Source organism: Wyeomyia smithii, chromosome 3 (genome assembly GCF_029784165.1).
Source record: "Wyeomyia smithii strain HCP4-BCI-WySm-NY-G18 chromosome 3, ASM2978416v1, whole genome shotgun sequence".
NCBI classification, from domain to species: Eukaryota; Metazoa; Arthropoda; class Insecta; order Diptera; family Culicidae; genus Wyeomyia; species Wyeomyia smithii.
Genome location: NC_073696.1, coordinates 157,129,402 through 157,149,027, shown reverse-complemented (window position 1 = coordinate 157,149,027; position 19,626 = coordinate 157,129,402). Strand labels below are relative to the sequence as shown.

General features: G+C 40.5%; 2 protein-coding genes across 2 annotated transcripts in view; both read right to left on the bottom strand.

Moving 5' to 3' along the window:
- LOC129729990 (uncharacterized) overlaps nt 1-10,441 on the bottom strand; it is a 329,594-nt gene extending 319,153 nt beyond the window's left edge. Inside the window, exon 1 of the mRNA XM_055688929.1 lies at nt 10,307-10,441. The gene's annotated coding sequence lies outside the window, so the exon portion shown is untranslated. The remainder of the gene's footprint in view (nt 1-10,306) is intronic.
- The window catches only part of LOC129728745 (PDF receptor-like), a 182,073-nt gene continuing 164,792 nt past the window's right edge, over nt 2,346-19,626 (bottom strand). The window contains exons 2-3 of the mRNA XM_055687198.1: nt 10,302-10,571; nt 2,346-2,657 (exon numbers count right to left, since the gene is read on the bottom strand). Coding sequence (XP_055543173.1) covers nt 2,472-2,657; nt 10,302-10,571 — 456 coding nt within the window. The 3' untranslated portion in view covers nt 2,346-2,471. The remainder of the gene's footprint in view (nt 2,658-10,301; nt 10,572-19,626) is intronic.

The window sequence follows — 19,626 nt, the reverse complement described above, 5'->3', positions numbered from 1 at the left end:
GCGCAACACGACACAATACATGTTATTTTGTTGCCTTAATGAGTGCTCTTAATGAATTGAAGATTTAATATTTTCTCGTTCTGAGCTTTAATCAGGAGTTAATTATCTTTATTTGAATTCACATGTATATTCTGACTGTTGAAACTTGTTTGCGCCGCAAAGCGTTTGTTCTTTTCCTGTTCAGTGAGGTCGTATTTATATGTGCAAGTAGTACTTCAACTTCATTTGCACAGAATTTTCAATACTGCCAATGAACGGTCAACATTTATTTACTAGGAAAAATGATTGACACGCAAGCAGCCGGGTTATCTTTCTTGTAAAAGTATTCTACTTCAAATTTGCGGTCGTGGCTTTGCACACAACCCTCCTGTTTTTTACATAATCCTCATCTACTCAAGAAACTGATGTTAGGAGACTAGAAAAGTTTTGAAAAATCGAACTTTAAAGCTGATTTATACCACGTTTAAATTTCGTTCGAAACAGAATGGCCATTCTGTTTCGGAATAGAGTGGTCTATGTACATAAATCGAGGTAATACCATCATGTAACATGTGACACGTAACAAATTACATGTGATATGTAACTTGTCACTTGTCCTGTAACATGTTACACGTGGTTTGTAACAAGCTACACGTAATGTAACACGAAAAATGTAACATGTCAAAAGTCATGTATTATGTATCATTTTGTGTTACATGTAATGTTAGATGTCACATGTTACATGTGACATGCCATGTACATCATATAACATGTGACACTAGCCATTTTGTACGAGTAAACGTCATTTTTTTATTTATATGTACATAGACCGCTCTATTCCCAAATGATACGAGGATTCCAGTAAAATATATATGAAGTCAAAGTGGTCTATGTACATTGGTATGCTAAATTCACTTGTTTCGCCAAAAAATGGCAATTTTATGCATTCACATGTTAAACCACTTCATAATCTTTATAATTGAAGATTTTGTTTGAAAGAATCCGTTGAACAGAATTTTATTCAGAGATTTTTTGAAAATTGCTTCTCCTGAGAAATTTGCTCGATGGCACATAGATCACTCTGTTCCGCAACGGCTCATATTATGAGAACGTTGAACAAGGTAAAACTTTATTTTTACTAACTTTATGAAGAAATTTTTCATAACCCTGGTTTTTTTGGGAATTTTGAAACGGAGTTTTGTGGGATGAAACCTTACTATATTTGGCAACGTTTGCCATCAAAAACTTAAAAATGCAAAATTTTGGGTTGCGCCAGTGTTGCACGAAACCGACGATTTGTTGGCAGGTACACAGTTGACGATAAAATAATGCGCTTTCACGCTCAAATTTCGCTCATAAACCGACAAACTGTGAGCAACGTAGTCCGTCCTCTTTTTTTTTCGTTTCCGATATTTTTTTTAATCAATAATAGTATATTTGACACGGCTCTTTACATAGTATGTTTAAATGAGCCAGATACAATTTTAATTAAAATTAGATTAGAAAGCGAAAGGAAGGAGGCACTTTTTTTATTTCTCACGGCCGACTACGCTAGTGGGGATTTAAGGTGAGAGGAGGGGAAATATAATCATTACTTAAAGATATTTTAAGACTATTCAATTTGATATAAAAACTATTGAGAAGATAATACTACACAACGGTTGTTGTTACTTGTTTATTTATTTATTTATTTATTTATTTATTTATTTATTTATTTATTTATTTACACAAAAAATCAACAGACTCTATCTGGCCCTAATGATTGTGTCTTAATATACTTAAGAAATTACTTCTAATCCTAGTGCGAGGAAGGTGATAGTCGAACCCGGTGGAGACACTGTTGAAAACACGTTGTAGTCCGATGAGAGCTCCGTTTGCCCCATAGTTTGTGCGACGAAAAGGAACTCGTAGAAAAGGGATGCTTCGAACAATTCGGGAATTCACGTTTATGTCGATATTACCCAGAAGTACAGCACAGTCAGTTCGCGCCATGAGGGTGTCGGCAATTACCTTAGCGCGCGAAAGATCCCGTCTTACTTGCAAAGTGTCGAGACCGATAAGCTGCGCCCGATTTTCGTAACTTGGCAACTGGTGAGGATCACTCCATGGTAGATGACGAAGAGCGAAACGAACAAATCTTCGTTGAATTGCCTCGATTCTGTTAACACCATTGAGGTAATGAGGGTTCCACACTGCCGAACAGTATTCTAGCGTCGAGCGGACTAATGAGCAATATAAGCTTTTTAAACAGGACACGTCTTTAAAATTCTTGGCCATTCTCATAATCAGTCCCAAATTTCGAGAATCTTTAGCAACAGTGTAGCATATATGCTCCTTGAATGTGAGTTGACCATCGATCCAGACTCCCAAATCCTTAACGCATCCTTCTCGTTTAATTGGTACTGCACCCAAGTGATAGTTGAACATTATAGGCCGCTTTTTCCTGGTCAGCGAAATCACAGAACATTTATCAGAGTTCAAAGTCATCCTATTTATATCACACCATTTAGCAAAATTTTCAAATTCATGTTGTAAATTGAGAGCATCTTCTGAGCATCTGACTTTGGCATATATTTGCAGCAGATGAGGTGATGAATACGTGTTGGTTGTTGCTTAACAGGGATATTGAGTTTAAGATTGATGGTGATTTTATTAGCTGTGTGTGTGCGATTTTCATTCTAAAAAGAGAAAAAGACCATTAAATCGAAACTTTGATGGCTTTCAGGAATTCGTAGATGAGTTGCATGTACAGTAAGTCTCGCCTACACAGAATATCACGCACCGGGACGTTGGACTGTATTCCTCGGGCCCTAAGGGTGTCTAAAAGTTGGGACCTGGTGCCACAGTATTCAGTGCATACCCAAACAATATGCTCAATGTCATGGTATCCCTGTCCACAAACGCAAATATTGCTATTCGTGAGCCCAATACGTGAGAGATGCGCGTCAAGCCCATAATGTTTGGACATAAGCCTAGAAATCACACGAATGAAGTCTCGACTTACATCCAACCGCCCGAACCACGGTTTCGTCGGTACCAGGGGGATGATAGAATGTAGCCACCGCCCCAATTCCCCTTTGTCCCATGAGGCCTGCCAGCTAAGACGTGTCTTCTAACGAGAAGTTCCAAAAAATTTATTGTAAGCAATTGGTCTTTCGTAAATATCACCGTTTATTGAGCCCACCTTAGCCAGAGAGTCAAACCTCTCATTGCTCGGAATGGAACAATGCTAAAGTAATCTGGGTTGATTTTGCGGATAAAGCACTCAGATGCTCCCGTATTTTCCCCAGGAAATACGGAGAGTGCTTCACATCCTTAATTGATCGAAGAGCCTCAAAAAAACTGAGACTGTCCGTAAAGATGAAGTAATGGTCCGTGGGCATTGTTTCGATAATCTCAAGGGTATACTGAATTGCAGCTGATTCTGCGACGTAAACAGAAGCAGGATTGTCGAGCTTATAGGAGGCGGTGAAATGGTTATTGAAGATACCGAAGCCAGTGGACCCGTTGAGAAGTGATCCGTCAGTGTAGAACGCATTGTCACAGTTGATGTTTCTATATTTATTAAAAAATATTTTAGGGATCTGCTGCACGCGTAAGTGATCCGGGATTCCACGTGTTTCTTCCATCATGGATGTATCGAAAAACACAGTAAAAACAGAAGTATCTAACAAGTTGACACGATTGGAGGTGTATGAGGAAGGATTTATACTTTGAGACATGTGATTGAAATACACAGTCATGAAACGGGTTTGAGAATGAAGTTCAACAAACCTATCGAAATTTTCAGTCACCAAGGGGTTCAAAACCTCACATTTGATGAGAATACGAGTAGTCAGATCCCAGAAATGGTCTTTTAATGGTAAAACACCCGCCAAAACTTCCAAACTCATCGTATGGGTCGACTGCATGCAGCCTAAGGCGATACGTAAGCAACGATATTGCAGTCGTTCCAGCTTGATTAAGTGGGTGTTTGCAGCGGAGCGAAAACAAAAACACCCATACTCATCACAGACAATATCATTGTTTTATACAGCCTTATAAGGTCTCCTGGGTGGGCTCCCCACCATGATCCGGTTATTGTTCGGAGAAAATTCACTCTTTGATGGCATTTTTTAATCAAACATCTAACATGACATCCCCAGGTGCCTTTAGAGTCAAACCAGATACCAAGATATTTATGTACCAGATCGTTTCACCCATCAGCTGTAAGTGGAGCCGAGCTGGCTCACGTTTCCCAGAAAAAACTACTATCTCAGTCTTCTCCACGGAGAATTCGATACCTAGCTGTAGAGCCCAAGTGGACAAATTTTCCAAGGTACCTTGCAATGGTCCTTGCAAATCGGCAGCTCTGGCTCCTGTCACAGAAACCACACTGTCGTCTGCAAGTTGTCTTATCGTGCATAAATTTGCCAGATAATCATCAATGTCATTTACATAGAAATAGATCTAGAGCGCTTGGCTGCGCTGGAGGTTTTGGAATACGTGTCATATCTCCGGTGTTTAGAATTGTCATGTCAAAGTCGTCGCAAAGATTATCATTCGAAGGGGAGCCCCATGCCACACCATGGGAGTTAAAGTCTCCTAAAATTAACCGTGGCGAGGGGAGGAGTTCTATTATATCAAAGTGCAACCGTTGCCCAAACTGTGCTCTGGGGGGAATATTTATTGAGGTAATACAAAGTTCCTTACCTTGTATTGTCATTTGACATGCGACGACTTCAATACCTTGAATCGAGGGGAGGTTAATACGATAGAAAGAATAGCACTTCTTAATCCTCAGAAGTACTCCTCCATAAGGGGTGTCGCGATCTAGGCGAAAAATGTTGAAATCATGGAAGTTAAGATCTGTGTTTGAGTGAGCCAAGTTTCACAGAGAGAAAATGCGTCGCAATTTAATTTGCTGATCATTATTTTGAAAGAATCGAGACCCATGTAACTAATTCGAAATGTTGTCTGATCACCATGCGCAAAATGCATGTGCTTTTCGGACAGCAAATTGTGCAAAAAATAGTTCAAAATTGGAGAAAATCCTTGTCGGTGAAGTTTGCCCGACAGAATGTCAATAGAAACTGAATCAAAAGCCCCCTTAATGTCCAAGAATACGGATGCCATCTGCTCTTTGTGGGCAAACGCGAGCTGAATTTCTGTAGAAAGCAACGCAAGACAATCATTCGTCTCTTTGGCACGACGGAAACCAAATTGAGTATCTGATAGTAGACCATTTGATTCGCCCCAATGGACTAAACGACGGAGTATCATTTTCTCCATCAACTTCCGGATACAGGATAGCATTGCAATCGGCCTATACGAGTTGTGATCGGAAGCTGCTTTTCCCGGTTTCAGGATGGCGATCACCTTCACTTGCCTACAATCCTGTGGAACAATGTTTTGCTCCAGGAACTTACTGAACAAGTTCAATAAGCACCTCTTGGCAATGCTGGGTAGATTCTTCAACAAGTTGAATTTGATTCTATCTAATCCAGGTGCGTTATTGTTACAGGAGAGGAGGGCAACTGAAAATTCTGCCATCGAAAAAGGTGATTCTATCGGGTTGTGATTCGGAGACGCGTCGCGAACGATATTTTTCGCAGGAACAAAGTCGGACATACTTTCCTGGCGAAATTAAATATCCACCGACTTGAAGCCTCTTCGCTCTCGTTGACTACATTACGATTTCTCATTCTTCGGGCTGTGTTCCAAAGAGTGCTCATTGATGTTTCTCTCGGAGTTTGGTTCACGAACCGTCGCCAATAATCGCGTTTCTTTGCTCTAGCCAAACATATAAACTTGGTGTTGAGCTCCGAATACCGTAAATAGTCGCCAGGTATACCGTTCCGCTGATAAGCAAAAACGCGTCGGATCTTTGCGTGTAGACATCAGAGCACTCTTCGTCCCACCACGGAGTGGGAGGCTGTTCTTTGGTCGTCACGCCGGGATATTTCTTCGTTTGAGCTTGCAATGGGGCGTCGAGAATCAATTGCATCGACTCGACCGCTTTTGAAATCCTTTCCTCGTATAACTTCCAATCGATATTCCGTGTGAGGTCATACGGAATATCAATTGATCGCGTGTGAGTAGAACCATTAGCAATTGTTATTAAAATAGGCAAATGATCGCTACCATGGGGATCGAGAACTACCTTCCATGTGCAATTCAACCGTAGCGATGTTGAACATAAAAATAGATCTAGAGCGCTTGGCTGCGCTGGAGGTTTTGGAATACGTGTCATATCTCCGGTGTTTAGAATTGTCATGTCAAAGTCGTCGCAAAGATTATCATTCGAAGGGGAGCCCCATGCCACACCAAGGGAGTTAAAGTCTCCTAAAATTAACCGTGGCGAGGGGAGGAGTTCTATTATATCAAAGTGCAACCGTTGCCCAAACTGTGCTCTGGGGGGAATATTTATTGAGGTAATACAAAGTTCCTTACCTTGTATTGTCATTTGACATGCGACGACTTCAATACCTTGAATCGAGGGGAGGTTAATACGATAGAAAGAATAGCACTTCTTAATCCTCAGAAGTACTCCTCCATAAGGGGTGTCGCGATCTAGGCGAAAAATGTTGAAATCATGGAAGTTAAGATCTGTGTTTGAGTGAGCCAAGTTTCACAGAGAGAAAATGCGTCGCAATTTAATTTGCTGATCATTATTTTGAAAGAATCGAGTTAAGGAATGATACTTCTGCAATTCCACTGTAAAACATTGATTGAACCTCCGATAAATTAGCCATCGAAGGATACAATCGTAGCGAGAAGGGGCCATTTTACAGTCATCTGTTTCAAATATGTTCTAACTGTAGGTAGAAAAGCCAACAGGAAACTTTAGAGGGGATCGGCGATATTGAAGGTTTGTAAAATTCAGTCCACGATATCTGAGAGTTTCAGAATTCCAGATTCTGGCTGTGTCTTGGACGAAAAAGGGGAAACATTTTGATGTTCCCGGAAGTGCTGGATACTGTTTACGAGAATTCAAGCGACCCGATCAAACGATTATAACAAACGGGCAACACAAACATATCTGATCTTGATAGAAATAACAAAGCCTGTAACATTTTTGATATGCCAGAATGATAAAAAGTACAAAATTATATCAAATTCTGTTACCATTCACTTGAATGTTCAAAAGTGTGTTTTTCTAAAGCATATTAAAAACAAAACTTGTTATTCAATCAGGAAAATATTGTACATTCTAACTAATTCTGATCTTTTTCTGCCGAATACCTTACAAAACTTGCTATAATTTGTTATAATCAGTAAATGATTTTGATAGAAATTTTGATATTTTAACTATTAACGAGACCAAATTTAGAACACAAGTTGATGCGAAAAGTGCGTAACAATATATCAAGATTTGTTATAATCCTGATATTTTTGACTGATTGGGGAGCCAACCCCGGAGGAGTTTGCTTCGGATTTTCAACAGCACTTTTCGATTTCGAAGTATTTGTCATTTCACCTTGGGATATCTTCGTTTCCTTCCTAGGAAGTTTTGGAGAAGAAAGCTTTTTTCTTTTTCTAGACTCCCCAAGATCGACCAAAGAAAATCCCTTAGGTGAATCGTCAGAATCAAACTAATCAGAGGACAAGATGTCATAGGGATTCAAGGAAACTGGGCCAGCAGCGGCGGTCTTTTTGAGCATCTCAGCAAACGTACGTTTGGAGCGCTCTTTCAAAGACCGCTTGATCTTCTCCTCGCGCAGTTTGTACGCAGGGCACGATGGCAGCTCATGCAGAGTTTCCCCGCAATAGAGGCACTTTTCAGCACCTTTCTCGCAGGCATCCTCCGCATGATTCTCCCCGCACTTACCGCACCGTACCTTATTGCAGCAGTGGGTGGCCGTATGACCCAACTGCTTACAATTCAGGCAGTTCATGACCCGCGGTACAAAAAGGCGAACTGGTAGACGAACCCTGCTCACTTCAATGTAGTTGGGCAAAGCAGATCCGACGAACGTCACCCGAAACGAGTCTGATGGGGTATACTTTTTGTTCCCCCCATCGAGCGACATCGAGTGCAATCTCTTGCACTCAAGCATCTTTACAGGCTGAATGCTGGGGTTCTTAAACCGGCCAACCCAGCACGCAACAAGTCCTTGATAGTCAAACCCGCTTCAGTGACGACACCGTCGATCTCTACAATGCGAGCAGGGATGTATACGCGATACTCCCGCGTAAAAAGCTCACTGCAAACAATCGCGTTTGCTTGTTTGAGATCAGACACTGTTACCCGCAATTTGTTTGGGCGAACTTTGAAGATCTCAGTTACAGCTTTATACTGCTTTACCAGATCCCTGGAAATTTGCATCACATTTAAAGGTTTAGATTTCGGCCGGAGGAATACAGTCCAAGGCCCGGATGAATCGTCCGGGTATTGCTTGACCCTTGTGCTCTACTGCAAAGCTGGGTTTATATTTTCCAGCATATTATTTGGGGGTTCATCAGAGGACGAGTCCATCGCCTCTGTTATGATGCTCACAAAAGTGAGTGCGTGTGCTTTTAAACAAAATGCTTAAGTTACTGAAATAATAATAAAAAGTAATAATAGAAGATAAACTTGCAACTGCTTAAAACTACAAAACTTATCTGTACAGCTGGTTCAATCCACACGACGACACCGACGACAGCGAACTGCAAACTCGAACGGTGCGGAGGGGTGCGCACGGGGTAGAACTCTAGCTGGCACCGAACAACACTTGCACAGGCTGGCAAACAGTTCACTCGCCACACTACGCAGCGAATTGTTTTATCACAAAGCGCGACGACCTTGAAAACGGATTAAACGATGCAAAGACACAGTACCGCAGTAAGTCTATCGCCCGTCCGTTGCTGACAATAGTTGAGCACGGAATGTGTTTCCGATATTTTGACAGCAAAAATAAAAAAAAAACATTGAAACATAGTACTTCCAGCTATTAAGTTTTGTTCATTAGAGGAACTGTTTTAATGAATTATATTTCTAAAAAAAATTGAAATAGATATATTTTGAAACGTTATTAGTAATATCATTCTAAAAAAAAACATTGCGCATTCAAGGGTTAAACATTCAACAAGGCTGAAATCATTAACTGTTACTGCACAGTTTAATAGTCTGGTAAAAACAATTAACTTCAAACATTTACGAACTATTTCTACGATTTCTTTTTATTTTATTTTTTTTCAACAGGGTCAACTTGAGCACATCGATTAGTGCGTTTTCGACGAATAATTACGTCTTACGGCAACATATATAGGGGTACAAATTGTAAAACCGAAAGCATCGAGAGTTCTAAACTCAGCCAGTTTTCAACGGATTTCGTGCATTTTTAAAGCAAAAATAATATACGAAAAATATACGGAAAAATATAACGCTTCACACCATTAAATTAATTAACCCTAATCGAGTGTATTTCCAAAGCTATTGCTAAGAAATTATTATAAGGCAGGCTGTCGTAATTCTACGTTAACCTTGCGGTCGTATCTTATAAACAACCTCTTCCAATTTTTTTAAATACATGAAGTTATATGCTGAGTTGGAGCTAATCTAGCATGAGTTTTATCGATTAAATGTCGAACAATTTTTAAATTTAAAATTTTCGCTTGAATCGTTCGGGTTTATAACGTTTTAACGTCTCAGTTTTCGGAAATGCACCGTTAGATAAAATTGCAGCAAATACTGAAGTTGTTATTCCCTCTACTCTTTGTTTCAATGGAATATAAGAATACCGTAGTTCAACGTCATGCGGTCGTGTCTTGAATACCACTCTCCTACTATTTACTATTTTTAAATGGTACGTATCCCCCGCGAAAAAATCCTGATTGTAAACGGAAAAATGACGAGGCCGTTTTTGCCTGCAGCTCAAATCGGTTTGCGTCCGCCTCTGAATGTAACCAGTTGGTAAGATCGTATGTCTCCTCCTCTGCCAGCTAAAACCGATATAGGGGTATGAGGAGGGACCATCATCATCATCATTACCACGGTCTCCAAACAACAAAGATTACGCAGACATATCCCTTCCGTCTTCCCACCTTATTGCAAGGTATTGATACACTAAAGCTTGTACAACAAGAATGGTCGGTCCCTCCCAACCCCATTCAGGTATTAATTGCGCGATTCTACTGATTCACAGAGTCGAGCTAACCTAAGCTAGGCTAAAAATTTTGTAATACATCCAAGAAAAATTAAACTTTTTTACCATTAATACAAAATTTAGAGTTTTTTTTTCAATTTTTTTGCTGGAAATAATTGTATTTCTAAATGTATGTATTTTTTGCAAGGCATTATCAAAGGTTCAAATTAATTGTATGGTGAAAAACAATACGAAACATAATAAGAAACTTACCTCACCGTTCATGAAGCAATATAAAAATGCAATGATGAGTCCTTGGAACGATGTTAGGAGATGTGTTACGTAAGACCATATAGCGAATTCTAGTGCAGTTTTGTCCAATGGTGCTTCAGTCATATTCAATACATTAGTAATCCCCAATAATGGTACCAGGATAACAGCAGCGCGAACTGCTTTGCGAACTTGTTCTACGTCGCTAGTATGGCTTTGACGAAGCTTCAATATTAATACACGAACTATGTTAAGTAAAAATAAAAAGTTGAGCTGCAAAAAAAAAAAGAAATGAAACCTTCGAAAATGATATAAAACCTTTTAAATTAAATCTCTTTGATTGCAATAAAGGAATTTTTTTATAGCACCCGTAAATCCAGCGTACATTTTTTAGTCCGGACATTCCTTCTGTTCCATAGAATTGTACAATGTTTCTAACATTTTTATTATTTCGCAAGGGCTGACCCTGACATTATAACATAATGCAAATATTTGGTTGCATTTTCATAGCAGCAATCACACTAGGTGAACAAAAAAAGTTTCCGTATTATTAACTGAAAATGCAAGCGGTAACTCATCGACTCGACACGAGGGCGCTTCATAGGCACTAAAAACTGGGGGCGAAAGTTTCCAGAGATATGCTGATGTTCAAGTTGCTCGTCTGCTGCCGATACACTCAAGCTGTTTACTAATTCTTCAAGTGAAATGCTTTATTCTATCATGGGCTTCTGTATCTGGATTTTGCTAGACTTGTGAATACGCACCAGACAAGTAGACAAGTCTTGAATCTATCAGGTATACGAAAATGAATCAAATTATTGTCTGGCTATTAAAATGTTGCAGTTAAGTATGAAACATTAAAGCTAATTGGAACCGATTGTTAATAGACGAATATGCATCCAACGCTGAATACACGACGTGAGGCTGCAATAGCAATAGGCACTAGGCCAAGCAGTGCGTTGTTCACAGCTGTGTCGAATTTTGTTCGAAATAAATTCAAATCTTCGCTCCACTGCTGAGCAATTCCATGAAGCGTAGGATAATTTCAATATTTTTTTGAACTGAGATTCTTTGTTTCCCTCACCCATCACCTGACATCAAACTTTGATTTAAATTTGGTCAGCGTGCGACCAGACCGAGCCAAGCGCCATTTTCTCAAAAATTGAGTTTTTAACAACCGTGGCTGTTAAAATTGATAATCTATCTTTCATGAAAAAAAAGAATGATTTGAACAGTTTATAATGGTATTATAACATAATTTCTCTACAGCAGCTTGCAGGAAACATACGGGATGGTTAAACTTTGATCGCCGATTACTCGAAATAATGTTTCTGGCGCTTGGTTCGGTCTGATCGCACGCCGACCATTTAACAATTATACAGTATCGTAGGAGATAAGATCGATCTTTTATATGCAGTACAGTTTGTGTCAAATGTGGATATATTTGATTAGTAAGAAGAGTTTAAAGTTCATTTCTTGAGGTAAAAACTGATTTCTCTCCGCTGAGAATGGGTTAGAATAGTATAAATTGTTAAAAAGTTTTTGTTTTTAAAGAAAAAAAAAACTAGAGATAATTACAAACTAAATATGTTAAATAGATTATTCTTAAAAATACCCGAGGAGACGATTCCACCCAGGACCCTAACTAACGACTCGTAGACTAGCGGGCTGGTGCCACAATCTACTTTCTCTCGCAATGGAAGGTGTAGACTCAGAGATTTTTGCCTCAGAAAACTTTCCGGTGTCGGCTACTTGAAAACGGCAGCTATAGTCTGGAGCCCTTTTAACAATGTCTTTAGCATACCTGCATTATTCCACCAAACTTGATTTTTATGTAATAAAAACGCAGCACTATGACATCGTGGGAACGACCGCTACGAACGTTCCCACTGCATATATGTTTGACTAAAAATGAGCCTTATTCAGTATGCTTCAAGTCAGACTAAAAATTCAGCTTTAAAATAAATTTATGATTACCCTAACCGTAGAGTGTTTCAGTGGCAATCTGTATCACCTCCCGTTATTCTTTACACGGACATTCCATGGCTGACCGCTCCAAGTGGCCGGATCTTTGAGCCTTTCCCAAAATGGGAAAACAGCAATCCAAAACCGCGGATATCACGGGCGATGCCCAATGTTTATTTATTTGGCATTTCGTCATAATAACATGGCCTGATTTTCAAAGTATCTCCAATTCACTCGGTTATTAGCTGCCGCTCTCCAATCCCTGTGACAACGTGTACTCTCTGCCAGATCTAGCTCCATCTAGTCTACCCATCTCGCCCACTGCAACCCTGGTCGTCTTCTTCCTACCGGATTCGAGGCAAACACCATCTTCGCAGAGTATTTGTCCGGCATTCTTGCAACATGCCCTGCCCAGCGTATCCCTCCAGCTTTAGTCACCTTCTGAATACTGGTTTCACCGTAGAGTTGCGCGAGCTCATGGTTCATTCTTCGCCTCTATATTCCGTTTTACTGCACGCCGCCAAAGATCGTCCTTAGTACCCGTCGTTCGAAAACTCCGAGCACTCGTAGGTCCTCCTCGAGCATTGTCCACGTTTCATGCCCGTAGAGAACAACCAGTCTTATGAGCGTTTTGTACAGGTTACACTTCGTACGGGGGCTTAGTTTACTCGACCGCAATTGCTTGTGGAGCCCATAGTAGGCACGACATCCGCTGATAATACACCTCCGGATCTCTCGGCTGGTATCATTGTCCTCAGTAACTAGTGAGCCAAGATAGATAAACTCATCGACTACCTTCAACTCATCTCCATCGATCGTAATGCTACTGCCGCCGGCTAGCATATGCTTCGTTTTAGACGTATTTATCTGCAATCTTCGCTGCTTCCCGTTTTAGTCGGGTGTACTGTACTGCCACCGCCGCAGTTGTTCTGCCGACAATGTTCATATCATCAGCAAAGCAAACGAATTGACTGGATTTGTTGAAAATCGTACCCCGTGTGTTGATGTCGTACCCCACTTGTTGATGAAAATCGTTATCCGCGTGTTGATTCATTACACCCTGTAGCGCAATGTTGAATAACAGGCAGGAGGGACCATCAACCTGTCGAACCCCCCTGCGGGATTCAAATGGACCCGACAATTCACCCGAAATCCGCACACAGCACTGCGTCCCATCCACCGTAGCCTTTATCAGTCTAATCCGCTTCCCTGGAAAGCCGTTTGCGTCCATGACCTTCCTTAGCTCTTTTCGGTCGATAGTATCGTACGCGGCTTTAAAGTCGATGAATAGGTGGTGCGTGGGGGTTCTGTAATCACGGCATTTCTGGTGGATATGACGTATGGTAAAGATTTGGTCCGTCGTAGACTGTCCTTCCACAAAGCCGGCCTTTTGACTTCCCACAAATCTGTTGGCTAGGGGTGAAAGGCGGCGAAATGCGATTTGGGAAAGCACTTTTTAGGCGGCATTCAGGACGGTGATCGCACGATAGTTCCCACAGTCCAATTTGTCGCCTTTTTGAAGAAGAATACTTCTCTCAGGAAGTTCGGCTACATAGGGATGTGAAATGAAAATCTAAAACCGAAAAAAGTGAAAAATATGTCCAATTTCAAATGCTAATAAATCGGTTAGTATTCGATGGATTTCCTTCGTTCTTGCAGCAATAGATTGGAAAATCTTCTAAAATTCTTCCCAAAATAAGATAATTGTAATTTTATTATTCACACTATTGTACTATTGAAAATAGTCAAGCCTTGTCAAAACGAAAAATTCGACCTCTGATTGGTCGTTATTGTGCATTTAAATAAAAATTACAAAATGTCGCTAATAAACTGACAGTCAGGCTCACTTCCGATGTTTATTTTTGATGTTCTCGCAACACTGCAAGCGTCTCAGCCGCCACTGCGCTGTCAATCCGGTATATAAAAACAAATACATTGAAATCATTCCGCAGTTCATGTTGTGTAAACACGCAGTTGTTCTGTGTGTTTGTAAAGTCGGAAGAAAGTTCGGAAGTCGGAAGTCTGACTTCCGAACTTAAATTTAGTGCTGGCGCCACAATATATGCTTGCTTCCCAAGCACGGTCGACAGGATCATATACCTTGCAACTGAAAACATGCTATTTGGCCTATATTAGAGCCTGTTTCAGCCGGAGCCGCTCATAATAGTTCTAGACAGCGACAACAGCAGTCGTCCTTCCTTAGCAGCAGCACTAGCCCTGTGGTTGGTCACCACGTCTCAGGAGCAGCGCGGTTTTTCTCAGCGTGGGTAGCCAAACAGCCATCATTCCCCCCGTGTAGGGGCAGCATGAAGATTGTCATCGGGAAATCCAATTTTGGAAATCAAAATGCCTTTTTCATAGCAAATAAACAAGTCATTGAAAGTAAATAATTTTTGTCAACGCAAGCAAGCCATCTGTGTTGCATCCTAGCAATTTAAATCTGTTGCACCCGTCGAATTTACTGAATATAAAATAGCTTCCACAGTGCATGTTGTCCATGTATCTTAATTCCCCCAATGTTAGGGCAGCTCAAAAGTTGTTATCAGTAACCGATTTTGTACCGCAAAATGCTTTTTTCAAGGCAAATATACAAATAATTGAAGGTTAATAATTTTCTGGCATCAACACAAGCAGACATTCTGTGCGGGATGCAATCTAATTCTGTAGTAGTTGTCTAATTTTTACTTTTACTTTATTTAGTAAACCCCCCACTGTAGGGGCAGCGCAAAGGCTGCGATCAGCATAACCAACTTTGAATAACAAACTGCCCTGTTAGACCGCATTCACAAAGACAGTTATCTCGACTATGCAGAGCTAATATGAAGTCGATTCAATCAATCAGCAGTAACAGAATATCGTCGTCTCCCAGTTGCCAAGTTGCAACATGATGCAACACGCAACAGCGAGCAAACGAAATCGCTTGATGTTACAAACCCTAATAAGATTCTGAACTGAAAGGCGTGGCCTATTACGTAGCACACTTCGGCTATAAAAGAGTGTTTCTGGGAAAACTAGCTACATTCATTAGTCGGAGGGTGAACTGGATGAACCGTCCACAACGTTGACAGCAGTAGCAGCAGATATCGGCACTCAGCGGTAACAGACCATAGCAGCGGGTCGCGCCTGTGGCTGCCTTCAAATTAAACACTTGTCCTGTGGTTGGTCACCACGTCTCAGAAGCAGCGCGGTTCTTCTCAGTGTGTGTCGCCAGTCTGCCATTATTTCCCCACTGTTGGGGCAACACGAAGATTGCCATCAGGAAATCCAATTTTGGAAATAAAAATGCCTTTTTCAAGGCAAATAAACAAGTCATCGAAAGTTAATAATTTTTGTCAACGCAAGCAAGCATTCTGTGTTGCGTCCTAGCAATTTAAATCTGTCGCACCCGTCGAATTTACTGAATGTGAAATAGCTTCCACAGTGCATGTTGTCCGTGTATCTTAATTCCCCCAATGTTATGGCAGCTCAAAAGTTGTACTCAGCAACCGATTTTGAACCGCAAAATGCTTTTGAAGTAGAATACTTCTCTCAGGAAGTTTGGCTACATAGGGATGTGAAATGAAAATCTAAAACCGAAAAAAGTAAAAAATATGTCCAATTTCAAATGCTTATAAATTGGTTAGTATTCGATGAATTTGCTCCGTTCTTGCAGCAATAGATTGGAAAATCTTCTAAGATTTTTCCTAAATGAAGATAATTGTAATTTTATTATTCAAACTATTGTACTATTGAAAATAGTCAAGCCTTGTCAAAACGAAAAATTCGACCTCTGATTGATCGTTATATGATTGCTTCCCAAGCACGGTCGACAGAATCATATACCTTGCAATTTAAAATATGATATTTGGCCTAAATAAGAGCCTATTTCAGCCGAAGCTGCTCATAATAGTTCTAGACAGCGACAACAGCAGTAGCATTGGCCAAAATCCGCAAAAGTATCGATACTCGAGCATCGATATTTTTTTCCTGGTCGTATCGATGCTAAGCTGATATCGAGCGCGGAGCATCGATATCAGCTGTATCGATATTCTACCTGCTACCTAAAACAGGTCTATGAAAAACGGCATTTTTTTATCTACATTACGGTTAGTCAGAGATGACAGATGTTTTTCAAAAAAGATTGCAACTGTTCGAAAAACAGAAAAAATCTGCTTGAAATTTCATGAAAAATCTGGCCGTGATTTGAAAAAAATGCGTTTGCGTAAGCAAAAGTCTGCAGAAATCTGCAAGATTTCGAGAAAGTCTGCGCAACTATAAAGTGACTCTGACAAAAATCTACAGAGAATATGGAAAAACTGGAATTATTTGCAAATCAAAAATCTGCGTTTTGCAGACAAATCTGCACATTTGGTATCCTTGCGGTGAATAGACCTAATGGGACCACGGTAGGAATTATATGTCACATACAAATCAGTGCAATAGCATAAGCGCGTCTGCGGCCTGATTTGAAATTTCGGGCAGCACAAAAGTTCTGGCGTTTTATTCTTTATTGTCTGCCTTTCTACAAAAAAAATATTAGAGTCCCTGCAGTGTTGAGGAGATGACTTATTGAAGAAAGAAGATACAGTTCAACAATGTTAAGACAATTTTAAATAGGGAACAAGAAATATTCTGCAGTGCTCCAAAACGGTACAAGACATTGCCCTAATTTTAGTTAAGCTTCCGTTCTATGTTTAGAGTCATCTGTTTTACAAACAAATCACAATTTCTGATGATAATGTTGCATTTTGGCCCTTAAACTGATCACTCTCATATTCAAACATAGCTAAAACATTTTAGAACGGTTTTCTAAGTTATCTTTTCTACTCAATGTAGTCATTTTTTACGCGTTTTTATAAAAATTTGAGACAAAAAAGATTGCTGTATAATAATTGGAATACTGAGCCATTCACCACAAAACGCTTGTCTTCATCCTCGCTTGTCGCTTCATCCAAGCAGCACGTACAAAAGTCAGTCTCCATAAAAAAGTGCTTTGCGCCGCACAGCCGTTCTGTTGTTCAGTTCTTCTACATTTGTTACCGTCGCGAAAACAATAGTGGTGTTCTTTCTGCTTGATTGAAGAAATGGAAGGCAATAATACTATTGCAGCACAGCTGCGAAAGGCAAACTCTGAAGGTGGACCTTGTGTGATGCGTGTTAACACTGCCGTGGTTGATTTGGCATCCTGTGTTCCGCGTCCCTCGCTTCGTGAAGTCGAAAAAATAATGAAAAGCGAGATGAAAATCAATGTCGATGAAGTCGATAGTATTCAAATGCATCATGTTCGTAATTGTGTGTTGATCACATTCAAGCTACTCGATGCAGCTGAAAAATTTATAACCGAAAACAACATGAAACATCGTATTCGGAATGAGCAATCAAATTATTTGATTCCGGTGTACATGGAAGACAATGCCATTGATGTACGCATCCATGACCTTCCAAGGGCGTTTAGTCCGAGGTCAATAGAACGTATAATAGGCGAGTATGGAGAAGTTTTGTCTATTAGACACGATACATGGAAAAATTTCTTCCCGGGAGTTTACAACGGCGTCCGTATCGTGCGTATGCGTTTAACAAAACCTATACCAAGTTTTGTCACTTTTGCCGGTCGAACCTACTCCGAACAAAGCTTGGTTACTTACAAAAATCAACGTCCAACTTGCCAATGGTGTGGCCTAGAGGCTCATCCTGGAAAACCCTGCAATGAAGCAGTAAAACGCAGTTCGTCATCCTCGAAACCCAGCGACGAAAAAACAAATAAACAACCATCGACAAAGCCGTCATCATCATCGGAAGCAACAAAGACAACAACACAAAATCCAAATGCGAAGCAGCCAACAGTCAAAACAGCAACGGAAAAAACATCAGCTCAAGACACACCAGCGCAAACTGAGGACACCTCACCCGATACCGATACTAACGACTTTAAAACAGTGGACCGAGAGACAAAACGAAGACTCCGAACGAACAATGCCTCGATTGGAAGCGACAGTGAGATCTCAGCCAGCGAAAACGACACTATTGGGCCTGAACCGGCGGCAGGAAAGAGTGTTTGTTCCCCTCCCCGCAAAAAGATCACAACGCGTAGTACCAGCCAAAATGCTCCCACAACAGGAAAATGAAACGCACCGAATAGTAATCAATGAAGCACTAGATTATTTTTTGTATTTGGCACCGTAAACCTAGTGGTATTGTGCCGTATCAAATAAATAATTTAATAAAAAAAAATAAAACGCTTGTCAGGTGAGTGACGCTGCGATTCCGATTTTGCTCTGCATAAACAGTATTGTCAATTGCAATTGCAATTGCTTAGCAAGCGGAATATAGGAAACAAATCCGATTTCGAAATGACTGACACGCAAGCAGCCGGGTTATTTTTCTTGTAAAAGTATTCTACTTCAACCTTGCGGTCTTGGCTTTGCACACAACTCCTGTGATTTTTATAGATAGGGCAGATAACCTCATCCTCCCACGCTTTCTCCGCTGCCATGGTCTCCTGCCTGGGCGCCATTCAAGTGTTCGTCGAAATTCTGCTACCACCTTTCGGTCACCTCACGGTCGTCCGTCAGAATACTACCACCTTTATCCCGGCACATTTCGGCTCGCGGCATAAAGCCTCTGCGGGATGCGTGGAGTTTCTGGTTTCGCGTTTCCTGAGAATGATGCAGCTGTTCCAGCTCTGCAAATTCTTCCTCCTCCAGGCGGCGCTTCGTCTCCCGAAACATTTGGGTTCGCTGCATCTTCTTCTGTCGGTGTGTTTCCACATTCTGACGAGTGGCCCTGCGCATTTTTGTCTATGAGAACGTACTTAATTATCTTTTCCTCCAGTAATATGCAACACCCGAACAATTTTTGCTATCTGCCTACAGATAAAGTTATCACATAATCGAACCTTGAAAATTGTCGAGCCGTTATGGCAAGTAACTATACTATTGAAAATGATCAATTCTTGTTGAAAAGCAGATTCCGATTGATTTGATTGGCCATTATATCATTGCTTTCCCAAGCACGGTCGACAGAATTATATACCTAGTAATTTGGAATATGCTATTTGGCCTCAGCCGAAACTGCTCACATAAGTTCTAGAAAGCGACTACAGCAATCCTTCCCGAGCAGTAGAAAATATCATAATAATATCAGAACCTGATATTGAAAACTCGAAAATACAATACCTTATTTTGACCTTAATATGGTTTACATAGTTGGTAAAAAAAAACAAAAAATAAATATTGTACCTTCAAGACCATGACAAAAGTGCGCCACTTCTGATTTTGTTCTACAGGACATTCGAAAAAGAAAAACTTTTGGCAATAATATTACCCAAATGGGTACACTGAGAAAAATGCACATAGTATTGTGGATTTTATAATGAGAATGAAGT